This window comes from Eleutherodactylus coqui, chromosome 8, assembly GCF_035609145.1.
Source record: "Eleutherodactylus coqui strain aEleCoq1 chromosome 8, aEleCoq1.hap1, whole genome shotgun sequence".
NCBI lineage: Eukaryota > Metazoa > Chordata > Amphibia > Anura > Eleutherodactylidae > Eleutherodactylus > Eleutherodactylus coqui.
In genome coordinates, this window is record NC_089844.1 from 186255079 (window position 1) to 186278408 (window position 23330).

General features: G+C 50.8%; 1 protein-coding gene across 3 annotated transcripts in view; it reads right to left on the reverse strand.

Annotated features, from left to right (window-relative positions):
* Positions 1–23330, reverse strand: part of PMS1 (PMS1 homolog 1, mismatch repair system component) — a 153078-nt gene that overhangs the window by 124082 nt on the left and 5666 nt on the right. For all 3 annotated transcript variants that reach the window (XM_066577098.1, XM_066577097.1, XM_066577099.1), the window contains exons 2-4: positions 14214–14357; positions 10226–10408; positions 5730–5832 (exon numbers count right to left, since the gene is read on the reverse strand). In XM_066577098.1, coding sequence (XP_066433195.1) covers positions 5730–5832; positions 10226–10408; positions 14214–14345 — 418 coding nt within the window. In that variant the 5' untranslated portion in view covers positions 14346–14357. The remainder of the gene's footprint in view (positions 1–5729; positions 5833–10225; positions 10409–14213; positions 14358–23330) is intronic.

Here is a 23330-nt window from a genome sequence, read left to right on the forward strand (position 1 = left end):
CCCGTAGCGTACCTTAAGGACCCTGCCATTTTCATCATCACAAGAGCCAGAACTCGCTGACAGCCGTATGGGGGCTTATAGGAGGAGCCGAATATTTGCCGTTCGCACTCCGGGGTCTATGTAATGTGCGGTTATTACTTTTTTTGAGAGGAAAGATGAAAAAAAATGTCCAGAAATTCTGCTGTTGTTTTGGGGTTTTGCTTTTACCGCGTTTAGTAGAAATAACCTGATAACTTTCTCATCTGATCGCCACGATTACTGTGACACCAAAGTTTATAGGGATCGCCGCATCTTAAGGCCCAGAGCATTATTATTCTTCCGGCAGCGGGGCTCGGTGAGGCCGGCTTCACACGGCGTCCGTCACGCAAGATCTGTGCATTGCGAGATGCACAAATATGAGCTCTGTTCTTTTGAAGGGGGTCATATACTTGAGCGATGTTTTGCCGCATGGCACCGCGATGCGATACAGGAAATACATCGCAGCATGTTCTATCTAACGGCGTGATCTCGCAGCAGCGCCGCCACATTGAAAGCAGTGGGAGAAGTCTGCAAATCCTCAGCTGTGGCAGCCGCGCCGCAGGATCCCCGCTTCTCCCACAGTGATGAGAGGCGGTTTTCACAGGGCTTTCACATGGTGGAGAGCTCGATATAGTGGCGGGATTCACGGCCTCATATCGCACTCGCCCGTGTGAAGTTAGGCTGCGATGCGAGAGAGTAAAAAAGCAGAATTATGAAACCAATGATTTTTAATGGTTTCCTTCACATTAGCGATGTTTTCACTAAAAAAAAACAACAAAAAACGCAGTACGTGCTATCATTCTTCGATGTGCAATTTTTTTTTAATCTCCCATGTTTCTCTATGAAGCTTCCTTATTATCGCACAAAACATTAGAAAATCCTATAGACTTTCGCAATGAAAACAATGTGGTTGACATCAACTCGCAAACTGTAGTTTCGGACTAAAAGATGCACGTTTGCTAAAAAGTGTGTGCATCTTTTGATCCAATGTCAGAATGGTCCGGCATTACCAGACCCCTCTGACTGCTTCCATATTGATCAGTAAGGGCGCCCACCCACTGGCGATTTTTTCTTCTTTGCGTTTTGCGTTTTTTCTCAAGAGCAATTAGAATTGAATGTACTCCTGTCCACTGGCGTTTTTTTTTGTGCGGTGCGTTGCGAATTTTAACATAGGAACTGTCAGTTGCATATGTGTCCTTATTTTTCTCCTAATGCACCCATGAATGTCAATGGAAATTAATGGAAAAGGCGCGAAAACGCGGCAAAAACGTGCTGAAAACGTTGCGTTTTTCACGCACGAAAATCGCAAACGCCAGTGGGTGGGCGCCCTTAGAGTGCAAAAGTGCGTAGCTCCAGTCCGGGTGCTGCAGTGTATCAAAGACTCTGATCTCCTGGTGTCTGTGCTGCATGCAAAGGAAGTGCAGTAACGCAGACAGTGAGAAAAAGTGTCAGAGGTCAAAGCTTCTGATACTCAGCGGCGCCTGGACAGGAGCTACACAGGGAAGTATTGCATGGTGGTGTCCATACTTAAGGGGCAGCGGTATGGACATTAGACACTTCAGACTTAACTTTACATGAACAGTGCTCACTAGTAACTGCTGGACTCCCCCCTGCCAGCCCCCGCTATCGACTGCTCGGCTCCCCCCTCCCAGCCCTCGCTAGCGACTGGTGGGCTCCCCCCTCCCAGCCATCGCTAGCGACTGTTGGGCTCCCCCCTCCCAGCCATCGCTAGCGACTGGTGGGGTCCCCCCTCCCAGCCATCGCTAGCGACTGGTGGGCTCCCCCCTCCCAGCCATCGCTAGCGACTGGTGGGCTCCCCCCTCCCAGCCATCGCTAGCGACTGGTGGGCTCCCCCCTCCCAGCCATCGCTAGCGACTGGTGGGCTCCCCCCTCCCAGCCATCGCTAGCGACTGGTGGGCTCCCCCCTCCCAGCCATCGCTAGCGACTGGTGGGCTCCCCCCTCCCAGCCATCGCTAGCGACTGGTGGGCTCCCCCCTCCCAGCCATCGCTAGCGACTGGTGGGCTCCCCCCTCCCAGCCATCGCTAGCGACTGGTGGGCTCCCCACTGCCAGCCATCGCTAGCGACTGGTGGGCTCCCCACTGCCAGCCCGCACTACCGACTGGTGGACTCCCCCCTGCCAGCCCGCACTACCGACTGGTGGACTCCGCCCTGCCAGCCCGCACTACCGACTGGTGGACTCCCCCCTGCCAGCCCGCACTACCGACTGGTGGACTCCCCCTTCCCAGCCCGCACTACCGACTGGTGGGCTCCCCCTTCCCAGCCCGCACTACCGACTGGTGGCTTCTCCCCTCCCAGCCATCACTACCGACTGGTGGCTTCTCCCCTCCCAGCCATCACTACCGACTGGTGGGCTCCCCCCTCCCAGCCATCACTACCGACTGGTGGCTTCTCCCCTCCCAGCCATCACTACCGACTGGTGGGCTTCCCCCTCCCAGCCATCACTACCGACTGGTGGGCTCCCCCCTCCCAGCCATCACTACCGACTGGTGGGCTCCCCCCTCCCAGCCATCACTACCGACTGGTGGGCTCCCCCCTCCCAGCCATCACTACCGACTGGTGGGCTCCCCCCTCCCAGCCATCACTACCGACTGGTGGGCTCCCCCCTCCCAGCCATCACTACCGACTGGTGGGCTCCCCCCTCCCAGCCATCACTACCGACTGGTGGGCTCCCCCCTCCCAGCCATCACTACCGACTGGTGGGCTCCCCCCTCCCAGCCATCACTACCGACTGGTGGGCTCCCCCCTCCCAGCCATCACTACCGACTGGTGGGCTCCCCCCTCCCAGCCATCACTACCGACTGGTGGGCTCCCCCCTCCCAGCCATCACTACCGACTGGTGGGCTCCCCCCTCCCAGCCATCACTACCGACTGGTGGGCTCCCCCCTCCCAGCCATCACTACCGACTGGTGGGCTCCCCCCTCCCAGCCATCACTACCGACTGGTGGGCTCCCCCCTCCCAGCCATCACTACCGACTGGTGGGCTCCCCCCTCCCAGCCATGACTACCGACTGGTGGGCTCCCCCCTCCCAGCCATGACTACCGACTGGTGGGCTCCCCCCTCCCAGCCATGACTACTGACTGGTGGGCTCCCCCCTCCCAGCCATGACTACTGACTGGTGGGCTCCCCCCTCCCAGCCATGACTACCGACTGGTGGGCTCCCCCCTCCCAGCCATCACTACCGACTGGTGGGCTCCCCCCTCCCAGCCCAACCGCACAGATTAAACAAGTCCCGTTCTGAGTTCCGTACTCACACAGGGTTTATCCCCCACAGGTTGCAAGCTCCCCAGGCTTTGGCTGTCTGTGTCTCTTACCAGCCACCCACTGGAGCTTCTCATGGGTTACCAGGTAAGTGAGCCGGCCAGGACTGTGGGGATATACACCTCCAATCCACAACAACTCCTGTACCATAGCAAGAAGCTTCTACTCCTGTGGAATGAGTTTTTTAAGCAGGATTCTGTCTGCCGGCCAACAAGAGTCACAAGAAGCCTCCTACATACCAACCGGCCCCTTATGGATGACATCACATGGAATTGTTCAGGTTAGAGTTAGGGTGGCTTCACACGGGAAACCGATCGTCTAAATGGTCACTCGATAGAACAAACGTAAGTGACAGCCGTGCGTGTATGGCCACCAACAGGGTGAGGACATCTCCGCTAGTTGCTTTGTTTCAGCTCACCTAAAAACAGTCGCTGGTTGATTAAAGCAACCCTCCGGTCCTAGACAAACAGAGTTGGCTGCACCCCCTCTCGGACGACCAGATGCACTCTGTGTATTAGTCGCATTATCAGTCTTAGGATAATGAGAATTCTCGCAGCAGGATGCGCCCCGCACCCCGGTATTGACCTTATACTCACCTGTCCGGCGTTTTCTCTCTCTGCACTGCGTTGTGCCACCTGGCGTACAGCCACACATACGTAGTGCAGAGCCGGTGCGGCAGCCGTGACGTTTCTGTGCGGGCCTTGGCGAGGCTCAGACAGAAATAGGACATGCCACGATTTGTTTACCGTGCGAGTTTTCACGCAGTCAAATCGCGGCTGTCTGCGAGGATTGCATTATCTAATGCAATCCTATGGCAGCGGGACCGGGCGGAAATTCTGCGAGAAATTCCACCGTGGAATTTCCACCCGTGTGCAGGGGGCCTTAGACAACTAGACCTGCTTTTATTGACCAGTGCTGTCAAGTCAGAGCAGCGTCTTAGACTACCAATGTATATCATACACAGTGTATATCAGGTAGGCAGAGAAGGGGGGCGGCCATCTCTATCAGTCTAGGACTGGAGGCTCTAGTGAAGCAGCGACTATTTTTAGGTGAGCTAAAATGAAGCAACTAGTAAACAAATTCTTGCTCGTCACCCATGCTGGCCATCAAGCGACTATTCAGGAGATAGTTGGGTTGTGTAAGGCCTCCCTAACTCTGAACAAAACACTTCATCCACTGTAAACTGGAAATTGTCATCTTACAACAATTAGCCGACAACTTTGCTGGGAGGTCTGCCCTTGTTCAGCGTGCGCTTCCCACTGAATGCCGACTGGCTCCCGCCTCGCACTGGCTGCCGACTGGCTCCCGCCTCCCCCTGGCTGCCGACTGGCTCTCGCCTCCCCCTGGCTGCCGACTAGCTCTCGCCTCCCCCTGGCTGCCGACTGGCTCCCGCCTCCCCCTGGCTGCCGACTGGCTCTCGCCTCTACCCTGGCTGCCGACTGGCTCTCGCCTCTACCCTGGCTGCCGACTGGCTCTCGCCTCTACCCTGGCTGCCGACTGGCTCCCGCCTCCCACTGGATGCCGACTGGCTCCCGCCTCCCACTGGATGCCGACTGGCTCCCGCCTCCCACTGGATGCCGACTGGCTCCCGCCTCCCACTGGATGCCGACTGGCTCCCGCCTCCCACTGGATGCCGACTGGCTCCCGCCTCCCACTGGATGCCAATTGGTTCCTGCCTTTTATTGAACATTTTGTCCTCCCAGTTAACACTCCCGAAAACACATTTAAATATTATATGTATACCACAGGTCGTTCCTCAAATATTCACACGGCTGCATAAATAGAAAAAAAAGTTATTGGGGGGGAGGGGGGGGGGGGGGAAGTATTTTTAATATTAAATAAACCCTTATATAAATATATACTTGGCATCGTTGTAATCATGCTGATCCACAGAATAAAGTCATCTCACTTACTGCCATATCATTTCATGAATGCCTCTTTTTGCCCATTTCTCTCTCCAGTTTATTGTGCTGTATATATAATTTAGCGCACTATTTGTAGTCAGGTGACACTGGCTTCAGCTACTGCTGTGGATATTATAATAAATAGTTCCTTATTAGGGCCCTTCTACACAGGCTGATAAATTGTTCGGTCTAAATGCTCCCCGACTGAATGACCAACTGTAATTCATTTGCTTCTCATTGGTCCTTCAGTTTGACATATTGTTCGGTGTGAACAGATCGTCACTCATCTATGAATGACTGCCTGTTCACTGTGAATGGAGCCGGCTGTAACGATCTCCTCCTCCATTCACTGAGCGAGGATCGGTCCTGTATAAGAGCACAGGAACGATTACTGGGGCAACCCTTCGGGTATCTGCGTCTTGCCAGTCGTCCGGGTATAAAGGTACTCAGCTAGAAGCACATGGCTTATTTTAGTTTTAGTCTTTAAGTGCCCCTCAGAACTAACCTTCCTGCGAGCAGCACTTACCTTGTCCGAGGTGCGAGGGCTTCTGCAACACAACACGTCCATCGTGATCCAAAACATACTGAGTGCTGATCGGGTCGGTGGCCGTCTTTGTTGCAATATGTACCTAAAATAATGCAAAATAATCATTTTTAATAACAACCAAAGATTTTTCGGCAGTATAGCCTGGTTTGAGTATTAAAGGGAAGCTGTCAGGGCCGATTTCAGCATTCTCTCACACCGATCAGTTTAGTGATTTTGAGTTTAGGGTGGTTTCCCACCGGCACCGGGGATTTCACTCCGTTTGGGGAGCAGCAAAGAGGAATCCCCGTGGCTGAATGGTTTTGTCTCTGGACGGAACGGAGTAGCACCAGACGGACCCCAACTGACTATAACAGGGTGCCCCGCTTTCTGGATGGTAGACAAAGCATTGCATGCAGCACTTCTTCTTCTAAAGCGCTGTGGAATAAGTTGGCGCTATACAAATAATTTTTTTTAGTATTATTATTATTCTTCCGGTATTTGCAGACGGACTTAAAACACAACCTCCGACCGGAGGCGCCGACACGGAGGTGAAACCATCCTACTTTAAAACTTGGCAGGTCCTTCTTTGTTTCTGTGCACATGGTGGCTCAGTGGTTAGCATGGTTGCCTTGCAGTACTAGGGTCCTCGGTTGAAATCCAACCAAGAGCATCATCTGTATGTTCTCCATGGGTTTGTGTGGGTTACCTCCAGATATTGAGATTTCCTCGCACACTCTGAAACACGAACTAATAGGTGAATATACACTCTGTTGACACACAGAAGTGATGAAGTTAGATTTTATTCCCGTTTTCCACCCACTGTTGCCCGGCTTTGGCCTCGGTGATTGCAGTCCCCCTCCGTGGCCACATGTACCACATTCCCATAGATGTGTGGAGGAATTTACCTCCATTCCTCGAGGAGCTTCAGATAGTGATGTGAGGAATACCGCTGTGTTGGGCGCATGGCTACGGCGTTCTAGTTCTTCCCGCTCAATGGGATTGAGATCCAGACTTTGGGCGGCCAATGAAGTCTGCAGACGTTCTGCTCCCCCACTGTGTGCCGTATGACATGGTGCTTGGTCATGTTGGTGGAGACACAGAGCTGTACCAGAGTATTACCACAGGGGAGGTGATGCCACATTGTCCAGGATGTCTCTGTACCTATTGGTGTTGAGGCCCTTCCCAGAAGAATCCCCCTTCCTTCATAACAGAACCTCCTCCAGACCTCACTGTTGGGACAACGCAGTCATGTAGAAACCGCTCTCCAGGTAACGCTTACCCAAGTGCCGCCATCCGATGGGAAGATGTCCACAACACTTGCTTCTACTCACTTACAGCCAGATGGGGACAGGGCCGAATGTAAGAATTGGCGATCTGTGTCCAGCACTACCGAATATGTATCTGCTATATAAGTGAACGAGATAAATAAAGCACTAACCCGAATGGTATAAGTGACCTCTCCCCCGCTCCACAGCCCAGGCGACCTGATAGCTTCTCTTTAAAGGGTTAACAAAAAATAGTAACAGCTCAATATAATTCTGTATCATCTGGGAAAACTTGGTGACAACCCTGGAACGATCACGGAAGCCATGTTTGTTGTCAATTCTGTAAATCCGTGAGGAAAAAGAACAAGCAGCTATTTTTACTACTACAGACGCCCCCGTGCCAAAAACTATATAACACAAATACACTCCCCGTGGCACATGGACGCTTCGGTGGTTCGATGTCACAAAATCGGACAGGTGAGGTCACCACATCAGACAGGTGAGGTCACCACCTCGGACAGCTGAGGTCACCACCTCAGACAGGTGACGTCACCACCTCGGACAGGTGACGTCACCACCTCGGACAGGTGACGTAACCACCTCGGACAGGTGACGTCACCACCTCGGACAGGTGACGTCACCACCTCGGACAGGTGACGTTACCTGCCTGGGAGTAACAGTATAAAAGGCCGAAAAAAAGACAATGTTTATCTGTATCAGGCTATAATACACGGAATGATCATCATTCAAAATCTGGTTGGGTTGTGGAGTGTGATCATTGATCATACTGCACAGACACGGACAACGACTGAACGACAAACACGCATGCATTCGCTGCTGGTTCGTCATTTATTTTATACAGGCAGGAAAGTAATCGCTCGCTCGCAATCATTGCATGTGAACAGCGATGGTTTAGATGAAGGCATTAAACTCATTTTCACCGAGGGCCACATCAGCCTTACGGTTACCTTCAAAGAGACGATTGTAAGACTGTATACTGTTTTTCCCCAAAAATAAGACACTGTCCTATATTGATTTTTACCCCAAAAGAGGCACAGGGTCTTATTTTCGGGGGTGTCTTATTATACTCACCTAGCAGCCGGCATTTGGGTCCCTTGCCCTGGGCTGCGGCGCTGCTGCAGGCTTCCATGTCCTCCGGGACGCCGACAGATCAGTTCTTCCTGGTAGCGGGGCTTGAATACCCCGCCTCCAGCAAGCTAATGCCCTGATTGCCTAATCGAGCGCCACGTCAGCCAATGAAAGCCAGCGTTCAATTAACCAATCACAGCTATTCATTGAATGACATCATTGAGTGGCTGTAATTGGTTAATCTAGCGCCGGCTTTCATTGGCTGATGCAGGGCTCGATTAACCGACTGGAGCATTAGCTTGCTGGAGGAGGGGTATTTAAGCCCTGCTACCAGGAAGAACTGCTCTGCCGGCATGCTGGAGGACACGGAAGCCTGCAGCAGCACCGCAGCCCAGCGCAAGTGACCCAAACGCTGGCTGCTAGGTATTTTGTTTTTATATGTAGCCTAGCTAGGTCTTATTTTTGGTGGAGGGCTTATATTTCAAGCCAACCCATACAGCGCATGACCTCCATAGTGGCCCTAGTAGTAAAAGTGACCCCTATAGTGGCCCCAGTAATAACAGTAATTCCCCCCCCCCATAGTGACCCCAGTAGTAATAGTGACCTCCATAGTGGCCCCAGTAGTAATAGTGACCTCCAGAGTGGTCCCAGTAGTAATAATGACCACCATAGTGGCCCCAGTAGTAATAGTGACCACCATAGTGGCCCCAGTAGTAATAGTGACCACCATAGTGGCCCCAGTAGTAATAGTGACCACCATAGTGGCCCCAGTAGTAATAGTGACCACCATAGTGGCCCCAGTAGTAATAGTGACCACCATAGTGGCCCCAGTAGTAATAGTGACCACCATAGTGGCCCCAGTAGTAATAGTGACCACCATAGTGGACCCAGTAGTAATAGTGATCACCATAGTGGCCCCAGTAGTAATAGTGACCACCATAGTGGTCCCAATAGTAATAGTGACCACCATAGTGGTCCCAGTAGTAATAGTGACCACCATAGTGGTCCCAGTAGTAATAATGACCACCATAGTGGTCCCAGTAGTAATAATGACCACCATAGTGGTCCCAGTAGTAATAATGACCACCATAGTGGTCCCAGTAGTAATAATGACCACCATAGTGGCCCCAGTAGTAATAATGACCACCATAGTGGCCCCAGTAGTAATAATGACCACCATAGTGGCCCCAGTAGTAATAATGACCACCATAGTGGCCCCAGTAGTAATAGTGACCACCATAGTGGCCCCAGTAGTAATAGTGACCACCATAGTGGCCCCAGTAGTAATAGTGACCACCATAGTGGCCCCAGTAGTAATAGTGACCACCATAGTGGCCCCAGTAAAATTAGTGATCCTATAATGGCCCTAGTAGTAAAAGTGAAGCCTATAGTGACCCCATAGGGGCTCCAGCAGTAATAGTTTCCCCTATGTTGCTGGTCTCATTAGTAACAGTGCCCCCCACCCCATAGTGGATAGCTCTGGTAGTAATAGTGTCCCCTGTATTAGCCCCAGTAGTAATAGTGCCCCCATAATGGTCCTAGTAGTAATAGTGATCCCTATAGTGGCCCCATTAATAATAGTGATCTTCATAGTGGCCCCAGTAATAATAGTGCTCCTCTAAAGGTCTTAGTAGTAAGAGTGACCCCTACAGTGGCCCTGGTAATAACAGTAATCCCCCATAGCGACCCCAGTAGTAATAGTGTCCCCTGTATTAGCCCCAGTAGTAATAGTGCCCCCATAATGGCCCTAGTAGTAAAAGTCACCCCTATAGTGGCCCCAGTAATAATAGTAACGCCATAGTGGCCCCAGTAATAACAGTAATCCCTGCATAGTGACCCCAGTAGTAATAGTGTCCCCTGTATTAGCCCCAGTAGTAATAGTGCCCCCATAATGGCCCTAGTAGTAAAAGTCACCCCTATAGTGGCCCCAGTAATAATAGTAACGCCATAGTGGCTCTGCAAACGATTTATCTGCCCTTATAAACAGGCTGTACCAGCTAAATCTGTCAACATACGCACGTGTGAATGATTTATCTCTCCATTTAAAAGCAGCCTAATTGGTGGTGGGGCTGGGGTCTTTTCTCCTAAGTACTATGGCCTCCTGCCTGCAATGGAGGACCCGTCAAAACTCCCACAGCTTACCTCAGCAATGGAGCAGATTGAGCCCAAGGCCTCGCCGCGGAAGCCGTATGTCCGTAACCTTTCCAAGTCCTCGTGGCTGGATATTTTCGAGGTGTAGTGCCTGATGCCCATAACAGGGGCATCCGCAGCCTCGATGCCCGTCCCGTTATCGCGAACCTCAATCTTATCAAAGCCAAAGTTCTCCTAGAAATTGAGAAATGTAAACAAAAATGTTTAGAGGGCTTCATCAGAGGGACTCCTATCGGAGGCGCAGAACTAAGGCGGCGTTACACCGGACGACTATCATCGAAACAGTCGCTGAAGCGCACGAACGACGGCTTATGAGCGAGTGTTCACTTGTTCAATATCGTGACCGCTCAACGAAGTGTTGGGCCAACATACCGTTCAGCAGCTAGAAGGAGGGGCGAGGCTGGCTGGCGGTTATTTGAAATGTTGACTTCGCCCTGGCGCGCGCTCATTGGTTGCAGAGTCCATTGAACGCACAAATATACCTGAGCGGTTTTGGAGTGAACACTCACTGCAGCGGTCTCCCGCTAGACCAAAGCCAGCCAGAGATGGCAGAAGCGAGTCATCTTCCAAAGACCAGCAGGGACTGATCAGTATTTATGAGCGCTAAGTGGGCAAAAAACAGGCGGCGCCGACCAGCGTTTGGGGGAGGGGGATGCTGGACAAGCGCACACCTGCTTACAAAGTTTAGGCTAGTGGTTGAACGACAACAATGTCCTGCTTACAGCAGACGATAGTTAACCCCTTCATGACGCGGCCCTGCAACAAAAGCGACATGATAACTTTTTTCTATAGGTCAGTGCGATTACTGCGATAACAAACTTGTATAGTTTTTTTTTTTACTGTACTACTTTTTTTTCAAAGACATTTAATTTTTTCAATTTTTTTCTACGGTCATCTTGTGTGCGCAATAACTTTTCTATTTTTTCGTTGATGTAGTTCAGCGATGGCTCATTTTTAGCAGAATTTCCTGTCGTTTCCAATAGTATGAATTCGGAATATGTACAACTTTTTGATCGCTTTTTGTTGCATTTTTTTCTGGGAGACAGGGGGACTGAAAAAGTGCATTTCTGGTGTTCTTTATTTTTTTTTTCTTCAGACAACTTTGACCATGCGGGGTAAATAATGTGCTAATTTGATAGATCGGACTTTTACGGACGCGGTGATACTAAATATGTATTTTTATTTTATTTTTTAGACTTTTTAATTATAGATATAGCAAAAGGGGAGTGATTTAAACTTTTATTACTTTTTTTTTTTTTTTTACACAATTAAAAAAAACTTTATTGCTCTTTTTTTAACTTTACTTTTAAGTCCCCCTGGGGGACTACAATATGGGATACTTTGATTGCTCCTGCAGTATGACGTAATGCTATAGCATTACGTCATACTGCATCCTGACATCCAGCCTATCAAGCCACCCCACAGGAATGGCTTGATAGGCAGTCTCTCAACACAGCCCTGGGGCCTTTCAGAAGGCCCCCGGCAGCCATGACACCTGCACGGCTCCCCGGATCTCACCGCTAGGGAGCCGTACGGGACCCCTGAACAGCGTTCGGTGGCTTTAAATGCCGCTGTCAGAACTGACAGTGGCCTTTAAATGGTTAATAGCCGCGTTCGGCCAATCGCGGCTATTGTCCGCGGGTGTCAGCTGTAGTAAAAAGCTGACGCCCGCGCTGCATGAAGAGAGGTCGCCCCGCAACCTCTCTGCATACATACCCCGACGCTCCAGGATGTAAATGTACATCCTGGAGTGGGAAGGGGTTAACAAACCAGCAACTATTTTTAGGTGAGCTGAAATGAAGCGACTGGTGAAGGAACCCTCCCCGTCACCCGTTTGGTGGCCAGGTTCACATGGAACAACTTTACATTCGCTGTATCGACAATAGACGGTTCGAATGATACTTTTCCTGCGTAAAGCCACCATAACACAGTCCATGATATATTACATCTTGTAAGGGGTTAGAAGGCAATAAACCGCTATGGGGAAAGGCAGCTGCCACTACCAGCATGGCGGAGCGTTCAAAAAGTGCTGAGGAGACAAAAAAATGTTCTAATTTACAGACTACCGGTGATAATGCCACCCCGACTGATCGCACATACTGGGGCTGTATGTCCAATGTGCTTGCAATTGTTCCTTAACCCCTTCAGGACCGCCAAACGCATAGAAGCATCCTGCGGTCATGAAGTGTATTGTGCGGACTCCGCTCTATACCCGGTGGCTACTAGCTGTTGCTGATGGCCAACGGTAACTGCTGGTAGCGCTGATCATGGCAGTTTAGTTGCCGTAGTCAAAGCTGACCGCACAGCTAAACAGTCAGCGGAATGGTGGAGGGAGGGGGGGAAAGGGCATAACGCCCCAACGGCACCTCCCGCAGCATGATCGCAGGGTGTCCATGTGCTATCATGGGAGTCTGCAGCTTACTGAAGGCTCCCAGGACTGCCAAGCATAGATGCCTATCAAGCCCGGCCATGGCAACATCAGAAATCACTATAAACTGCAATACTGAAGTATTACACTATACAGTATAAGCGATCAAATGATCACAAGTTGAAGTTTCCTGTGGGGAATTAATAAAAGTGTAAAAAAAAGATTTTTTTTGAACAGTTAGGGTGCCTACCCACTAGCGTTTTTTTTCCCTGCGAAATTCGCAGCATTTTTTTCTCTGCAGGGGTCTATGGGACTTGTAATGTTAAAATCGCGATCGCACAAAATCGCGATTTCGCCATTACAAGTCCCATAGACCCCTGCAGAGAAAAAAATGCTGCGAATTCCGCAGGGAAAAAAAACGCTAGTGGGTAGGCACCCTTAGGGTCCTCTTCACATGGACGTGGCAAAGTGCTGCAATTTCAATAGCGGCACTTTGCAGCGATTTTACTCATTTTCGGCTGCTGCTCTCTGCGGCCTACAGTGGGTTTTAGTGCACCCTATCATTGTGATGGGTGACGAGGTGTGCTAAACACCAAACAGCGCTCGAAAAATCGATCCAATGCACGTCTGCGAACCCCGATTGAAATCAACAAGAGCGTTTACCGTGGCGTTCAAAACACCATGATAATCGTGGTAAAAAGTGCCTGTGTGAGAGACGGCCATAAAACATAAATTATTAAAAGCCAAAAACATCCCCTTTTCCCACGAAAGCCTAAACAATAAAAAACAAAAACAAAAAGACACATATTTGGTATTGCAGTGAAGGCCGTAATTAAAAAAAACAAAACAATTTGCGCTCATTTTTGCTATCCCAGCTCACTAAAAAATTTGAATTAAAAGTCATCAAAAGTCCCCAAAATGGTAATAAGAAAAACAGCTCACCCCACAAAAAAACGAGCCCTCAGGCTGCCCAATCGACGAAAAAAAAAAAAGATCCGGGTCTCAGAATACGGCAAATTTTTTGCTTAACAAAAAAAAAAAGTATTTACTTTTTAAAAATCGAAAAACATTTCTGAAAACAATATAAACCTGCTATCAGTGTAATCGTACTGACCGCAGAAACAAGTCCATATGGCATTTTTACTGCACTGTGAGGGCTGTTATGACTAACCCCGCCAAAAAGAGCGCAATGGGTTTATTTTCCATTTCTGACCATTCGAAAATTTTCAACATTTTTCCGTATATTATACGGTACATAAAACGGCACCATTAAAAAAATATGACCTGCAAAAAACAAGCCCTCATACGGCTATGGCAACATAAAAAGTATGGCTCTTGAAAATGCGAAAATAAAGAAAAAAAAATCTCTGGTGGTGAAGAGGTTAAAGAGACTGTTAACCACGAGGTGCGATCGTCAGGCATCGTGTTCTACACCAGGAGGAGCTGAGCGGACAACCTACAGTTCATTCTACTGACAACAGGTACAGAAATATCCAGCGGTCAGATCATTTCCACGTGTCAGACTGGAATGGCTCACTACATGCAAAGTCCAGGTACGGGCACATGAGGGGCGCGGCGGGTCCAGATACAGGATCTACTCTGGTCACGTACCAGCTTCACTTCGATGTTTGTAGCCGAGGCGTCCAGCGCGTTCTCCAACAGCTCCTTCACTACGCTGACCACGGCCGTTATCACTTGGGCGCTAGACAGCAGGCGGACGGTGGCCGCGGACAACTGCTGCATCCTGAGGGGACACTGCAAGGAAGATATACAATGTAAGCCACAGGGTCAATACTGAAGAGCAGCAGCGGGTTAACCCCTTCATGACGCAGCACTTTTTTTTCTTTATTATTATAACCATTATTGGTTTTTCCTTCCCACGTTCAGGGTAATTAACGCATCATGTTGAGAGATCTGACTTTTACAGATATGTTTGGGATTTTTTTGGTTTTGATTTCTTTATAAATATGGGGAAAAGTTTTTTTTTAAACTTTACTACCTTTCATCTTCACTAATAATGAATAAAAAAAAACCCTTTTTTTGACTCATTTGTACATCTTTCTTTTTTGCTTCCCACAGGGGACGTGAACTTATAGAAGCCGCGGAGCCACCAAGAGCGGATCTACTTCTTATAGAAGCCGCGGAGCTACCAAGAAGCCGCGGAGCTACCAAGAGCGGATCTACTTCTTATAGAAGCCACGGAGCCACCAAGAGCGGATCTACTTCTTATAGAAGCCGCGGAGCCACCAAGAGCGGATCTACTTCTTATAGAAGCCGCGGAGCCACCAAGAGCGGATCTACTTCTTATAGAAGCTGCAAAGACACCAAGAGCGGATCTACTTCTTATAGAAGCCGCGAGCCACCAAGAGCGGATCTACTTCTTATAGAAGCCACGGAGCCACCAAGAGCGGATCTACTTCTTATAGAAGCCACGGAGCCACCAAGAGCGGATCTACTTCTTATAGAAGCTGCAAAGACACCAAGAGCGGATCTACTTCTTATAGAAGCCACGGAGCCACCAAGAGTGGATCTACTTCTTATAGAAGCTGCAAAGACACCAAGAGCGGATCTACTTCTTATAGAAGCCGCGAGCCACCAAGAGCGGATCTACTTCTTATAGAAGCCACGGAGCCACCAAAAGCGGATCTACTTCTTATAGAAGCTGCGGAGCCACCAGAAACGGATCTACTCCCTAGAGGAACCACGGAGCCACCAAGAGCCAATCTACTTCTTATAGAAACCCCAAAGCGACCAAGAGCGGATCATCTTCTGATAGGAACCACAAAGCCTCCTTATTATAGAAGCGGCAGAGTCGCCAGCAACCAGTTTACATATTATAGAAGCTGCAGGGCCGTCAGGAATGCATCTACTTATTATAAAAGCCACGGAGCCATCAGTGGCGGATCTCCTTACTATAGAAGCCACAGAGTGGCCAGGCGCAGTTCTACTTATTATAAAAACAGGGGAGCCAGCAAGAGTGGATCTATTTATTATAGAAACCGTAAAGCCGTCAGGAGCGGATTTACTTATTGTAGAAGCTGTGGAGCCGATCTGTTTATTATAGAAACCACAGAGCAGCCAGTAGTGGACCTACTTATAATAGAAGCCACGGAACCTCCAGGGACAGATCTACTTATTATAGAAGCAGCGGAGCCAGTGGAATCAGATCTATTTATTATAGAGCCACAGAGCATTCAAGAGCAGATCCACTTATTAGAGAAGCCATGGGGCCGACAGGAGCAGATCAGAGCTGGCAGGTATGGATCTACTTATTACAGAAGCCGCGATTCAGTGGCAATGGATCTATTTATTGCATAAGCCGGCAAGAGCAGATCTACTTATTACAGAAGCAATGGAGCCGGCGGGAACAGATCAACTTATTACAGAAGCTAGGGAGCTGGCAGGAACAAATCTACTTATTATAGAAGCAGTGGGGCCGCCAGGAGTGGATCTACTTATTACACAAGCCACGTAACTGACAGGAAAGGATCTACTTATTACAGAAGCCACAGTGCCAGCGAGAGTGGATCCAGTTATTACAGAAGCAACAGAGCCGGCAAGAGCAGATCTACTTCTTACAGAAGCCACAGAGCCGACGGGAGCGGATCTACTTGTTACAGAAGCTGCGGAGCTGGCGGGAGCAGATCTACTTGTTACAGAAGCCGCGGAGCGGGCGGAAGCAGATATACTAATTACAGAAGCCACAGAGCCGGCAGGAGTGGATCTACTTGTTGCAGAAGCCAGCGCGAACAGATCTACTTGTTACAGCAGGCTCTGAGGCAGCGGGAGCGGATCTACTTGTTACAGAAGCCATGGACCCGGCGGAGCGCATCTACTTGTCACAGAAGCCTTGGAGCCGACGCGAGCGGATCTACTTGTTACAGAAGCTTCGGAGCTGACGGGAGCAGATATACTAATTACAGAATTCACAGAGCCGGCGAGAGTGGATCTACTTGTTACAGAAGCCACAGAGCCGGCAGGAGTGGATCTACTTGTTGCAGAAGCCAGCGAGAACAGATCTACTAATTACAGAAGCCACGGAGCCGATCTACTTGTTACAGAAGCCACGGAGCTGTTGGGAGCGTATCTACTTGTGACAGAAATCTTGGTGCCGGCAAGAGCGGATCTACTTGTTACAGAAGCCTCGGAGCCGGCGGGAGCAAATATACTAATTACAGAAGCCATGGAGCCAGCGGGAGCAGATCTACTTGTTACAGAAGCCTCGTAGCCGGCGGGAGCGGACATACTAATTACAGAAACCTCAGAGCAGGCGAGAGCGGATCTACTTGTTATAGAAGCCTCAGAGCCGCCGGGAGCGGATCTACTTGTTACAGAAATCTCGGTGCCGGCGAGAGCAGATCTACTTGTTACAGAATCCTTGAAGCCGGCGGGAACGCATCTACTTGTTACAGAAGCCGCGGAGCTGGCGGGAGCGGATCTACTTGTTACAGAAGCCAGTGGAAACAGATCCACTTGTTACAGAAGCCTCAGGGGCAGCGGGAGCAGATCTACTTATTACAGAAATCTTGGTGCTGGCAAGAGCAGATCTACTTGTTACAGAAGCAACGGAGCCAGCGGGAGCGGATCTACTTGTTACAAAAGCCTCGAAGGCGGCGGTAGCGGATCTTATTACAAAAGCCATGGAGCCGGCGTGAGCGGATCTACTTGTTACAGAAGCCACGGAGGCAGCGGGAGCGAATTTACTTATCACAGAAATCTTGGCGCTGGCAGGAGCGGATCTACTTGTTACAGAAGCCTCGAGCCGGCGGGAGCGGATATACTAATTACAGAAACCACAGAGCCGGCGGGAGAAGATCTATTTGTTACAGAAGCCACAGAGCCGGCGGGAGCAGATCTACTTATGACAGAAATCTTGGTGCCGGCGAGAGCAGATCTGGTTGTTACAAAAGACATGGAGCCGGCGGGAGCGGATCTACTTGTTACAAAAGCCTCGGAGCCGATCTACGTGTTACAGAAGCCACGGAGCCGGCGGGAGCGGATCTACTTGTTACAAAAGCCTCGGAGCCGATCTACGTGTTACAGAAGCCACGGAGCCGGCGGGAGCAAATCTACTTGTTACAAAAGCCTCGACGGCGGAGATAGCGGATCTTATTACAGAGCTGGCGGGAGCAGATCTACTTATGACAGAAATCTTGGTGCCGGCGAGAGTAGAGCTACTTGTTACAGAAGTCATGGAGCCGGCGGGAGCAGATAAATTAATTACAGAAATCTTGGTGCCGGCGGGAGCGGATCTACTTGTTACAGAAGACTCGGAGCCAGCGGGAGTGGATCTACTTGTTACAGAAGCTTTGGTGGCAGGGGAAGTGGATCTACTTGTTACAGAAATCACGAAGCTGGTGGGAACAGATCTATTTGTTACAGAAGCCTCGGAGCAGGTGGGAGCGGATATACTACAGAAATCTTGGTGTCGGCAGGCGCGGATCTACTTGTTACAGGACCCGGCAGAAGCGGATCTACTTGTTACAGAAGCTTCGGAGCCGGCGGGAGCAGATCTACCTGTTACAGAAGATTCGGAGCCGGCGGGAGCTGATCTACTTGTTACAGAAGCCTCGGAGCCGGATTTACTTGTTACAGAAGCCTCCGAGCTAGTGGGATCAGATCTACTTGTTACAGAAGGCTCAAAGCCAGTGGGAGTGGATCTACTTGTCACAGAAGCCTTTGTAGCCGGCGGGAGCAGATCTACTTTTTACAAAAGGCCGGGAGCCAGCGGGAGCGGATCTACTTCTTACAGAAGCCTCGGAGGCAGCAGGAGCGGATCTGCTTGTTACAGAAATCTTGGGGCCGGCAAGAGCGGATCTACTTGTTACAGAAGCCTTGGAGCCGGCGGGAAAGCATCTACTTGTTACAGAAGCCTCGGAGGCAGCGGGAGCGGATCACTTATAACAGAAATCTTAGTGCTGGCGAGAGCGGATCTACTCGTTACAGAAGCTTTGGAGACGGCGGGAGCGGATCTACTCGTTACAGAAGCTTTGGAGACGGCGGGAGCGGATCTACTTGTTACAGAAGCTTTGGAGACGGCGGGAGCGGATCTACTCGTTACAGAAGCTTTGGAGACGGCGGGAGCGGATCTACTCGTTACAGAAGCTTTGGAGACGGCGGGAGCGGATCTACTCGTTACAGAAGCTTTGGAGACGGCGGGAGCGGATCTACTCGTTACAGAAGCTTTGGAGACGGCGGGAGCGGATCTACTTGTTACAGAAGCTTTGGAGCCAACAGGAGCGGATTTACTTGCTACAGGACCCGGCGGGATCGGATCTACTTGTTACAGAAGCCTCGGAACCGCGGGAGCGGATCTAATTCTTACAGAAGGCTCACAGCCGGCGGGAGCGGATCTACTCGTTACAGAAGCTTTGGAGACGGCGGGAGCGGATCTACTCGTTACAGAAGCTTTGGAGACGGCGGGAGCGGATCTACTCGTTACAGAAGCTTTGGAGACGGCGGGAGCGGATCTACTCGTTACAGAAGCTTTGGAGACGGCGGGAGCGGATCTACTCGTTACAGAAGCTTTGGAGACGGCGGGAGCGGATCTACTTGTTACAGAAGCTTTGGAGGCGGCGGGAGCGGATCTACTTGTTACAGAAGCTTTGGAGACGGCGGGAGCGGATCTACTTGTTACAGAAGCTTTGGAGACGGCGGGAGCGGATCTACTTGTTACAGAAGCTTTGGAGACGGCGGGAGCGGATCTACTTGTTACAGAAGCTTTGGAGGCGGCGGGAGCGGATCTACTTGTTACAGAAGCTTTGGAGACGGCGGGAGCGGATCTACTTGTTACAGAAGCTTCGGAGACGGCGGGAGCGGATCTACTTGTTACAGAAGTTTTGGAGACGACGGGAGCGGATCTACTTGTTACAGAAGCTTTGGAGACGACGGGAGCGGATCCACTCATTACAGAAGCTTCAGAGACGACGGGAGCGGATCTACTTGTTACAGAAGCTTCGGAGACGGCGGGAGCAGATCCACTCATTACAGAAGCTTCAGAGACGACGGGAGCGGATCTACTTGTTACAGAAGCTTCGGAGACGGCGGGAGCAGATCTACTTGTTACAGAAGCTTCGGAGACGGCGGGAGCGGATCTACTTGTTACAGAAGCTTCGGAGACGGCGGGAGCGGATCTACTTGTTACAGAAGCTTCGGAGACGGTGGGAGCGGATATACTAATTACAGAAATCTAGGTGCCAGCAGAAGCGGATCTACTTGTTGCAGAAGCCTCGGAGTCGGCGGGAGCGGATATACTAATTACAGAAGCCACAGAGGCGGCGGGAGAAGATCTACTTGTTACAGAAGCTTCGGAGACGGCGGGAGCAGATCTACTTGTTACAGAAGCCTCAGAGACGGCGGGAGCAGATCTACTTGTTACAGAAGCTTCAGAGCCGGCGGGAGCGGACCTACTTAATACAGAAATCTTGGTGCCGACGAGAGCGGATATACTTGTTACAGAAGCCCTGGAGTCGGCGGGAGCGGATCTACTTGTTACAGAAGCCTTGGAGCTGACGGGAGCGGATCTACTTGTTACAGAAGCCTCGGCGCTGGCGGAAGCAGATATACTAATTACAGAAGCCACAGAGCCGGCAGGAGTGGATCTACTTGTTGCAGAAGCCAGCGCGAACAGATCTACTTGTTACAGCAGGCTCTGAGGCAGCGGGAGCGGATCTACTTGTTACAGAAATCTTGGTGCCCGCGGGAGCAGATCTACTTGCTACAGAAGCCATGGACCCGGCGGAGCGCATCTACTTGTCACAGAAGCCTTGGAGCCGACGCGAGCGGATCTACTTGTTACAGAAGCTTCGGAGCTGACGGGAGCAGATATACTAATTACAGAATTCACAGAGCCGGCGAGAGTGGATCTACTTGTTACAGAAGCCACAGAGCCGGCAGGAGTGGATCTACTTGTTGCAGAAGCCAGCGAGAACAGATCTACTAATTACAGAAGCCACGGAGCCGATCTACTTGTTACAGAAGCCACGGAGCTGTTGGGAGCGTATCTACTTGTGACAGAAATCTTGGTGCCGGCAAGAGCGGATCTACTTGTTACAGAAGCCTCGGAGCCGGCGGGAGCGGACATACTAATTACAGAAACCTCAGAGCAGGCGAGAGCGGATCTACTTGTTATAGAAGCCTCAGAGCCGCCGGGAGCGGATCTACTTGTTACAGAAATCTCGGTGCCGGCGAGAGCAGATCTACTTGTTACAGAATCCTTGAAGCCGGCGGGAACGCATCTACTTGTTACAGAAGCCGCGGAGCTGGCGGGAGCGGATCTACTTGTTACAGAAGCCAGTGGAAACAGATCCACTTGTTACAGAAGCCTCAGGGGCAGCGGGAGCAGATCTACTTATTACAGAAATCTTGGTGCTGGCAAGAGCAGATCTACTTGTTACAGAAGCAACGGAGCCAGCGGGAGCGGATCTACTTGTTACAAAAGCCTCGAAGGCGGCGGTAGCGGATCTTATTACAAAAGCCATGGAGCCGGCGTGAGCGGATCTACTTGTTACAGAAGCCACGGAGGCAGCGGGAGCGAATTTACTTATCACAGAAATCTTGGCGCTGGCAGGAGCGGATCTACTGGTTACAGAAGCCTCGAGCCGGCGGGAGCGGATATACTAATTACAGAAACCACAGAGCCGGCGGGAGAAGATCTATTTGTTACAGAAGCCACAGAGCCGGCGGGAGCAGATCTACTTATGACAGAAATCTTGGTGCCGGCGAGAGCAGATCTGGTTGTTACAAAAGACATGGAGCCGGCGGGAGCGGATCTACTTGTTACAAAAGCCTCGGAGCCGATCTACGTGTTACAGAAGCCACGGAGCCGGCGGGAGCGGATCTACTTGTTACAAAAGCCTCGGAGCCGATCTACGTGTTACAGAAGCCACGGAGCCGGCGGGAGCAAATCTACTTGTTACAAAAGCCTCGACGGCGGAGATAGCGGATCTTATTACAGAGCTGGCGGGAGCAGATCTACTTATGACAGAAATCTTGGTGCCGGCGAGAGCAGAGCTACTTGTTACAGAAGTCATGGAGCCGGCGGGAGCAGATAAATTAATTACAGAAATCTTGGTGCCGGCGGGAGCGGATCTACTTGTTACAGAAGACTCGGAGCCAGCGGGAGTGGATCTACTTGTTACAGAAGCTTTGGTGGCAGGGGAAGTGGATCTACTTGTTACAGAAATCACGAAGCTGGTGGGAACAGATCTATTTGTTACAGAAGCCTCGGAGCAGGTGGGAGCGGATATACTACAGAAATCTTGGTGTCGGCAGGCGCGGATCTACTTGTTACAGGACCCGGCAGAAGCGGATCTACTTGTTACAGAAGCTTCGGAGCCGGCGGGAGCAGATCTACCTGTTACAGAAGATTCGGAGCCGGCGGGAGCTGATCTACTTGTTACAGAAGCCTCGGAGCCGGATTTACTTGTTACAGAAGCCGCGGAGCTGGCGGGAGCGGATCTACTTGTTACAGAAGCCAGTGGAAACAGATCCACTTGTTACAGAAGCCTCAGGGGCAGCGGGAGCAGATCTACTTATTACAGAAATCTTGGTGCTGGCAAGAGCAGATCTACTTGTTACAGAAGCAACGGAGCCAGCGGGAGCGGATCTACTTGTTACAAAAGCCTCGAAGGCGGCGGTAGCGGATCTTATTACAAAAGCCATGGAGCCGGCGTGAGCGGATCTACTTGTTACAGAAGCCACGGAGGCAGCGGGAGCGAATTTACTTATCACAGAAATCTTGGCGCTGGCAGGAGCGGATCTACTGGTTACAGAAGCCTCGAGCCGGCGGGAGCGGATATACTAATTACAGAAACCACAGAGCCGGCGGGAGAAGATCTATTTGTTACAGAAGCCACAGAGCCGGCGGGAGCAGATCTACTTATGACAGAAATCTTGGTGCCGGCGAGAGCAGATCTGGTTGTTACAAAAGACATGGAGCCGGCGGGAGCGGATCTACTTGTTACAAAAGCCTCGGAGCCGATCTACGTGTTACAGAAGCCACGGAGCCGGCGGGAGTGGATCTACTTGTTACAAAAGCCTCGGAGCCGATCTACGTGTTACAGAAGCCACGTAGCCGGCGGGAGCAAATCTACTTGTTACAAAAGCCTCGACGGCGGAGATAGCGGATCTTATTACAGAGCTGGCGGGAGCAGATCTACTTATGACAGAAATCTTGGTGCCGGCGAGAGCAGAGCTACTTGTTACAGAAGTCATGGAGCCGGCGGGAGCAGATAAATTAATTACAGAAATCTTGGTGTCGGCAGGCGCGGATCTACTTGTTACAGGACCCGGCAGAAGCGGATCTACTTGTTACAGAAGCTTCGGAGCCGGCGGGAGCAGATCTACCTGTTACAGAAGATTCGGAGCCGGCGGGAGCTGATCTACTTGTTACAGAAGCCTCGGAGCCGGATTTACTCGTTACAGAAGCCTCCGAGCTAGTGGGATCAGATCTACTTGTTACAGAAGGCTCAAAGCCAGTGGGAGTGGATCTACTTGTCACAGAAGCCTTTGGAGCCGGCGGGAGCAGATCTACTTTTTACAAAAGGCCGGGAGCCAGCGGGAGCGGATCTACTTCTTACAGAAGCCTCGGAGGCAGCAGGAGCGGATCTGCTTGCTACAGAAATCTTGGGGCCGGCAAGAGCGAATCTACTTGTTACAGAAGCCTTGGAGCCGGCGGGAAAGCATCTACTTGTTACAGAAGCCTCGGAGGCAGCGGGAGCGGATCAC